We start from the raw sequence: 8,547 nt of genomic DNA on the forward strand, positions 1-8,547 counted from the left end.
GAGGTTCAGAACAACCTCAAGCTGATGGACAAAAATTGAAATTGTTTAGGCATTACTCTTTAAGGGGGACTGTTTATTCTCTCATGCCATTGAGCACTTAGATAATGTCTACAGATTCACTTGCCCAGGGACCCCTTCTCTAAATATACCATACACCAGAGCTTTCACTTGGATTCTTAAAACAGACTGGCTAGAAAGCTGCATTATACACTGAGTGTGTACTAAGAAGATATTTAAAACATAAATAGTGAACAAATCTAATTAAAATGGGATTCCTGTGCTATTCCTGTACTAGTTACAATACCTTCTTACCTGAGTATTGGAGAAAACCAGTGGTTGATTTATCTGTACAAAGTTCAGGCACTTGGCTTCCTTTAGCAAGATTGTCTCTTCTGAATGAAAGGAATTTTTTTTTCATAAGAAAATGGTCATATCCTAGGGTTGGGAGCAGATCCTAGTCTCACTTTTCCCTGTATTTGGCACCAAGATATTTGTTGTTTTCTTTTTCTATTATCAAGTAGATTTGGTGAGGGACACTTGTGTTGTTCTTGGGATAACAGACCCCATACATAAGCAGACCTGGGATGAAGTAGGCAATAATCATGACCATATTTCAGTTTAGAACCTTCTCTATTAAGAAAGGTCCTTCAGGCATTTTTATTAATAATCAGATACAAGTTTGACAAGAGCACCTTTCAAAGTCACAGTTCCCACTGTTTTTATGAGGTCAACCAGAAGGCAGAGAACTTAATGGTAGTGGTTTATCATGAAGACAAAGACAATCAAGTTGTCAGCCTATGTCTCTCACCCTCTCTGCTTCTATCCTCTGAGGCACGAAGAGAGGCTGGAATTCAAGATTTGATGTTGATCTAAACACATGTGGCACTTGCTTTGACAGCAGAAAAGGCCCACCCATGCCAGACCTGGACAAAATGGTGGCTATGTTCTCTGTGTCAAACCTTCCCATTTCTACTGTGTCTAGCCTAGATCTTGAAGTGTCTGATCCTGCCTGGGCATGGGCGGACTAATGGACCAGCAGCACCAGCAACACCAGGCTGTGTCACCTTGTGTGGTTTCCCTGGGTGGAATGCTTCTCCTGAGGCTGACTCCACTGAGTCCACACCTGAGAAGGCATAGCGCAGGTCGTAATGTACCCGGTGTGACGGGGGTCCTCTGGGGGGTGACACCACCATAGGTCCAACCACCAGGGATGCTGCAGGCTGACCAGCTGGAAGGGATGCAGGTGTAGCTTGTTCCACGACAGCGTCAGGGGTTGCTACATTGGCGTCTGGTTGGGGCTGTATGACCACAGGCTGGAGAGAGGACCGTTTCCTGAGGTTAGCTTGCTTCTTCCTCCCAGTTAAAGCCACCCACAGGTCTGGGTGGCACCTCCAACCCAATTTCCTTATAGTAAGAATTTTCATTTGTAAGGAATCTCGCAAACAAAACAACCCCCCCCCCCCACAAATGTGCATATGTGCAAAGGATTCTCATCAGGTTTACAGGGGAGAGATAACTAGCCTATGGGGCCCCCAGTTCCACCAGGATTGTTTTGGTGGACAGTGGACTTCTACACACGTCCCATGAGTAAAATCACTCCACCTACAGCTAACTCGCAGTCTTTTTCACCTACGCCTTCAGCTACTGGGAGCTGTCAGACAGACCTACTCACCTGTTGTCCACAATTAAGAAACACAACTCCACCTCCCATACATGAACAAATGGCCTTGTCAACTACACACTAGTGTGGTTCTGCCCTGCAGCCACGGGTGCATGGGAGGGAAAGACATGGATGAATTATCTTTCCACGTATTGACGATTCCACATACCATATTACATTGTGAAGTTTAGGAGGACAGGACAACAAACACCTTGTCATTACTAACACGCTGCATGCAGGTTAAGGGGATCTCTGTATTCTGAAGATGTAAGAATATCCATGAAGTTGTTACCTGCGTCTGGAACAGAGTGCAGGTCACTGCAACCTCTTCTCCACCAACCTTCTCGTTGAGCGTCGCCTTACAAAAGCCATATTGCTGCCCATAGAGAGAGGGGAGTCATTTTAACTGATATTAAAAAATGGACTACTTTTTAATTTTTGTATATATTCTTTTTAGATATACATGACAGCAGAGTATATTTTGAGAAAGTGATCATATTACGGATTGTCTCAAAAATGTTTAATTGTCATTAATATTCATAATTATTACAATATATAGAAAAATGTTTATACTGAAAAAAATGGATTTCCTCCCTAGTTTCACTGGCACTGAACTACACTGAGGCAAAGAAACTTAAAATTTTAATTTCTTTAAAAAATCTTCCTAAAGTTTAAAGATTCTGTATATGACTCATATACTCCTATATATGTATACATATATACATATACTCCTATATATATAATGCAGAAAATAAAGAAATGTTATGAGAGAGAAAAATCACCCAAAATCCCACACATAAATAGTCTGACCCAGCAAGAACTACTGTTAATATTGATATATTTCTTTCTAATTTTACATTCTATTAAACACAACTTAAAAGCTGAGCTCATTTTGATTCTACCATTTATGACCTAAAATAATAGCATTTTTCATATCATTAATTATCTTGAATAATTTTCTATTTATTAATGTGCCATGTATTATTCAGTGGCACCCTTCTATTGGACACTGAGATTTTTCCTCCTTTTCAGTCACTTTTATCTATGATAAACCATTATTTATATGTATGTATATATGTATACATATATATACAACCTCTGATGATTTCTTTAGATTAAATTCGTACAAGTGGACATTACTAACTCAAAGACTTGAAAGTTTTCACACAAATGGTACATCTTGGAAATCTACACATCACACTTCCAACAGCTGGGTGTGACTTGTCTTCATTAGGAGATGGCTTCTGTCTTTCTCCTAACTTCATGTGCCTCCAGTAAATGAGATGATTTTGTGACAGCTCTTAAAGGCAGAGGTGAGACCCCAGAGAAAGATCAGGCATGATCCAGGCCCACATTTCACATAGCCATTTTCTTCTTGCAGCCCCAAGATATAAGTTACATAAGATGTTCTGTCCTATAATCAGCTTTGCCTGGGTAGCAGCAACCTCAAGTCCTGGCCCACTCACCTTTTCTGCCAGCAGGTTGCATTTGGCTGGATCTGTGACTTCTTTAGCAACACAGTCAGTGGCAGCCACTGCAAACTCCACATAGGTAGAAACTGGGAGAGGCTGATAAGAATAAATCAAAATGCACTTGAGGCAATATGACTTGAAATGAAAAGGGCAGGGAGAGAGAGTCAAGGCAACAGGACAACTTCAGGGAACACCATTCACATAGACCATATTTTGTGGTCCTGGAAATAAGTCCATGCATGGTTGACGGGACAGTTGTTGCGGAGTGTGCTCTAAAGTGTTTGTACTACAGAGGTAGGGGTTGGGTCTTCCCTGAAAGAGGAGCAGGTGTTCGCTGCCCATCATCTAGGACAAAGGTGAGTTTTCAGACAGGAACAGGAAGTCAGAAGGCCTCACTCAGACCGCATGAGTGGAAACCCTGCCTCTCCTGGCCTTCACTCTTGGGGCTGCACTAAGGTTTGGGTTATTCCAAGATGGGGTGGGAAGGTGAAGAGATAACAGCCTCTCCCACCTATAAAGTGGGATCAAGTGAAAATTTTTAGATGAAAGCATGGAAGATACTGCTTGTGTTTTTCCTTTTTATAGTACTTGAAGTCTATGGACACTTACAATAATAACATGTCTGTTATTTGGTGTAGTTTGGGATGAAAATGTTCCAAGAATCACATATTATGGTTAACAGAATCACCACATAAAGTATTTTTAAGTATGCCATAGCTGGTATACAAATTACCAGGTTTCTTAAATATTAGAATCTGGTTCCATTCAAATATGCTAAACCATCTGTAGTACAATTGGGTGTTTTTTTTTTTGTGTGTGTGTGTGGTGATTCTAAAAGCATTTTTAGAATCTTACCATTATATACCTATAAGTAGCCTCCTGCCTTTGTAAATATTGATTGCTAGACTGTTGCTAATGGTGGTGATGCGTGGTAAACCTGTGGATTTACAGTGAGTGTGTCTGGATAATATGGGAACCTCCATCTCCTGAACATGGACGCTGGTTTTAGCTAGAACGAGAGAAGATGCATTGTGCCTACCCGCAGCGTCTGGCTGCTTCATGCTAGAGGGTCTCAGGCTGGTGGAGGAGAGGTTTGGGGGTCTTCATGACATTCCCAGTCCTCATACCTCAAGGAGACCTTTTTTGCCTCTTTCCAGCCAACACACTCCTTGCCTTCTGGCTGCTGTCCTTGCACCTGTCCTTTCCTCACCCCTACTTCACCACAAGTGCCACCAAACTGCCCAATCTGTCGAAGAGTCTGTTTACCACAAGTTGAGCGCGGGAAATTTCCAATAGTTGGTAATAGGAGCCGTTATTCTGCGCGTTGAAGGCGGCCAGAGCGGCTTCTGCAGCGTGCACCACCCTGGTGTCATTAAGCGGGGCCAGCAAAGGGCAGTTCGGACACACTTTGCGCACGTCTTCCGCGGAGTCTGCGCAGAGAAGGGAAGGTCTCCTAATTTTCCAGGGCATTCGCTCCAGCTCCACAGACTTAGAAAGGGGTAACATATGCTGCAATGGCTTTTAGGCTTTATCCCTGCTTCCAGGGATAAACCTTCCGGTGGCTTGTGTCATGCTGAAATTTCCGCAGGAATCCCTGTCACTAAGGGACAATTTTCACCTCCAATGAGAACAGATCCTTAAACCGTCTTTAAATCTCAAGATCCAGGAAGTTTGGCTGCTCCTTTTCTTAACCAACCAAGTGACCGAAACTACATAGGATCAAAACTATTCAGATTCCTTCCCCTCTCTACAAGGTAAAAATAATAAGAAAAAGAAGCATTTGTACCTGGGGTGGAATCACATTTTGCAAACATTACGGAGAACTTGCCATCCAGTTTCAGCACATGGACCTTACAGTCTCCTTCCACAGCCTGGTGAAATAAACCCAGAGTGAGGGCCCAGGAGCACTGCTGGCCTTCACTGTCACCGAAGAGGAAGGGATTCCTCTGCCTCCGCCCCCAGCCCGCCCCACCCCCACCCTCACGCCTTGGTTGTCTATGGTAACCCTCAAAAAGTCATCTTCACGGGGGTGATTTTGAAACACTGTACTCTCCGCTTTCAGGGAGGGCTACATCAAGGAGGCTAAACTGTAAAAATCAACGACATGGAAGGTGGCGTTCAATGCCAGTTTTAGAAACTGCATACTGGCTGGACGAGAAGGTAGGCTGGGAAGCCGGATAGAATGGGACCTGCTCTTTTCTGAACTGCAGTGGAACTGGATGAGGTATCACAACAGTCACCATAAGAAGGGTACTCACATGCTGGGCCACCTGCCTCACGGAGCAGTTTGCCAAAGGGGTGGGGTCCAATGCATGACAGGTGGTCTCCAACGTGTCTATTTCAAGTTCATATACCTCTCCGACTGGCCGCTGTGGAGACAGAATGACGCCTTGGTTGTCTATGTCTTGGTTGTTTATGGCCCATACATAGACCATGTTGCGCCGGCCAAAATGAGAGCCCCACCCCCTTGGGTTTGGGCCCTCCCCCACTTTTGGAGAGGGGAAGGAGAAGTTATTTTTACTGCCAGTCTCAACTCCAGCTAGCCCTCAATTGGCCTGGGGGCAGGACCATACTGTTTTTCTGTTCTTCCTCCATTAACTGGGCAAGAGGAATGGGCTTGGACAAGGGATGGAGTCACGGTTCTCACTTTGAGCTCTATTTGGAAACTAAAACTGAGTTATGATACTTATTTTTTAAATTAAAAAAGTTCACCTTTCCAGCAGTGCTTTGAAAATTTTGGGTTTCCTTAGTCAAGATGCAAAGTAAGATGGCGTAGATGATAGCTTACTGTTTTCTCTTTATTATCTTTCTCCCTCCCTATGCTTCGTTTTCTCTTCCCTTTCATCATCTACTTTCCCTCCTTTCCCATTTTCTTTTCCTTCTTCAAGATTTTCGTTGCTGTAGTCCTTGGCTTTTCCTTGGTCTCTTGGCTAGTAGATGTCTGGGTGCACAGACGCTGCTCTCTGGTTCCCCTGGTGGTGATGAGAGGGAAGAGCCAATCTGCACTGAGAGGAGGAAGCTGTCCTATCACCAGCCTATACACCTAAATCTTTGGAGTTGTTCTGTCATTTCACCTGATTATGTATTTTTTCTTGAAAGCTTGGAAAAATCTAAAAGACCTGGAAAACCTCATCCCACCTCTATTTGCCTCTTATTTCAGCTCTGCCTGACTTGCTAATCACTGGAACCTCAGAATCTTCTCCCCTAAAGGATGCTCTGCATTTTATGATATGAAGGTGTGTCCAAAGTAACTTCCTGAAACGATTCAGAACTACAGTGACTAGGACCCAGGTAGACTTAGTACCCTCAAGCTCTGCCATTAGTGAAAATCATAATGTCCATTCATTGCTTTTTCCCTCAAATGTGCATGCTGTGTTCTTGTTTCCCCTGTATTGATCAGAGTCTCCTCTGAGTCTTCATTATACTTTAATATGGATGCAGAACTTTTAAAATTTCCCTGGGGAAGTCACGATTTCAAATATTTTCTCCTTTTTTGAAATCGGGTATCTGTTATCAGTGCAGACATCTTGATGTTTACCTTGTTTTATTTTTTTTCCTAGATTGTAAATCTTCTATGGCCACAGACTGTTTATGTCAGGTTAAACCATATCAAATTGCCATTTTTATATATAACAAGTAGCTAAGTACTGGCAATTTTAAAGGTTCAACTGAATATCTCCCATAGTACCTGACACTGGTTCTTGCTCAAGGAAGGTTTGAAATAATGTTTGCTGGAAGAATTACCTTAATCAGATGTGAAATCTGGTTTCAAAACAGACAGTAGACAGATACCCTTTTCCCACCTCTCCAAATCTTTCTTTCTTTATATATATATATATATATATATATATATATATATATATATATATATTTGTTTTTAGTTTTTGGCGGACACAACCTCTTTGTTTGTATGTGGTGCTGAGGATCAAACCTGGGCCACACGCATTCCAGGCAAGCGCGCTACCACTTGAGCCACATTCCCAGCCCCCTCTCCAAATCTTTCAACTGATCTCCAAGGTATATTTTCTGGCCTGCTCTTTATTGTCATTGGCTCCAGGCTGTGTTGGTTTCTTGCTGGACATAGGGAGCAGTGAATCCTGTTTATGCCAAGACTTCTCTCTTTGGGATGTGAGTAACTCTTTCTGGGAGGCAGCTTGTAAAGAGGAAGGAACCTAGATATGAACCAAATCCCGGTCTGAATGCTTATTAATTATATGACCTTGACCAAAAATTGACAACACGCCACTCAGAGCCTTCATTTCCTCTTCTATAAGACAAGGTCAGTGCATCTACCATAAAGCACTGGAGCGGGAAAGGAAGCAGTTAAGGAGGTGAGCTATGTGAAAGGGCTGGCATATCGTAATAACATCTGTCAAATGCTAGTGTCATTCATTCAGAGACAAACAGAAACCAAGAAAGGTAAATTGACTTTTAGTCAATGATAACTTGGCAAATAGGAGCCAATCTCTTGGGCCCTAGTTTTTCTAGCAGGTCCCACTTTTCAACTGTCATCTGCCAAATATCCTTCAAAGCTTTTTCTTATCCTCCATCCCACTTCGACCCCCCACCCAGCAGCTTCCTTGAGATCCGTGACTGTGGAACTGAACATCTCCTCTCTTGCCTTCCATCTGCCTCTTCGTTTTTACTGCTGGGAAGAAACAAGAGTTTCCCCACTGCAGCTGCATTTGTGCTGGGAGATGCTGGTCTTTTGAGGTACCAGGTTGGGCTGCACACATAGGTTCTTTCAACTTGTTCACAGCAGGTTCACTTACCCTAGACCACACCTTCACTTTGTCGATCTGGTTCAAGATCTGCTTGTATCCCTGAAGAAGGAATTGATTGATATGATCCACAGCTGCCAGGGCTGCTTGCTCTGTTTCTGGGTCATCGCAATTTGGTTCCCTATAGCCCAGTGGACCATGTGGGGCTGAGTGGCAGCCCCAGAGCTGAGCAAGACAAAGGAGCAGAATGAAGGACTTCATGGTTGCCCCAGAGAGGCCCTGGCCAGTGGGCAGATGACTGGAGGTTTCAGGACAACTCAGGTACTCTGCTTAGAAAGCTAGACCCACAGAGGGGCGGAGGGCTTTATTTATCTGTTGAAGCCTACTGAAGGAGTTGCATAAGGACGTGGGACGATTTCAGTTCTGGTTCCAAATAACCCCTGCAAACACCAGCCTTGGAAAAGCAAACAAGTTAGGACATCACTGGTCCCCAAGAGATCTGCCAAAGTCAATGCTTCTGTGGGGGAGATGCTCCAAAGTCTGCTTGGAACACGGTGTCAGCAGCAGAGAAAGTAGACAGCTGAGGGAATGAGGTGGACACAACCAGCCCCAGAGGGCAGTGGGGTTGGCACTAGAGGGAGTGTCCTCTACAGGATTTGAGCATGCCATGGGGACCTCAAGCAAGGAGAAGGGA

General features: G+C 43.7%; 1 protein-coding gene across 1 annotated transcript; it reads right to left on the reverse strand.

The window, feature by feature from the left end:
- Positions 1 to 611: 611 nt before the first annotated feature.
- On the reverse strand, positions 612 to 8,208 carry Ahsg (alpha 2-HS glycoprotein). Its single transcript, XM_046462502.2, has 7 exons — positions 7,905 to 8,208; positions 5,391 to 5,501; positions 4,919 to 5,003; positions 4,399 to 4,562; positions 3,127 to 3,228; positions 1,953 to 2,036; positions 612 to 1,313 (listed from the first exon to the last, which is right to left on the reverse strand). Exons 1-7 carry the CDS (start codon positions 8,112 to 8,114, stop codon positions 984 to 986), a joined length of 1,086 nt encoding a protein of 361 aa, XP_046318458.1. The 5' UTR covers positions 8,115 to 8,208; the 3' UTR covers positions 612 to 983.
- Positions 8,209 to 8,547: the final 339 nt, after the last annotated feature.

The sequence above is a fragment of the Marmota monax genome, unplaced genomic scaffold (assembly GCF_021218885.2).
Source record: "Marmota monax isolate L192 unplaced genomic scaffold, Marmota_monax_Labrador192_F-V1.1 WCK01_AAM20220418_F8-fsc00100, whole genome shotgun sequence".
Taxonomy (NCBI): domain Eukaryota; kingdom Metazoa; phylum Chordata; class Mammalia; order Rodentia; family Sciuridae; genus Marmota; species Marmota monax.

What these genes read in the sequence shown, in the direction of transcription:
- Ahsg (XM_046462502.2), bottom strand. Translation starts at nt 8,114, where the DNA reads ATGAAGTCCTTCATTCTGCTCCTTTGTCTTGCTCAGCTCTGGGGCTGC. An exon ending in AAAATGTGATTCCACCCCAG is followed by an intron (nt 4,563 to 4,918) that starts GTACAAATGCTT and finishes TTCTCTGCGCAG; the next exon opens with ACTCCGCGGAAGACGTGCGC. An exon ending in GCACTCTGTTCCAGACGCAG is followed by an intron (nt 1,314 to 1,952) that starts GTAACAACTTCA and finishes TCCTCTCTCCAG; the next exon opens with CCTGTGGTCATACAGCCCCA.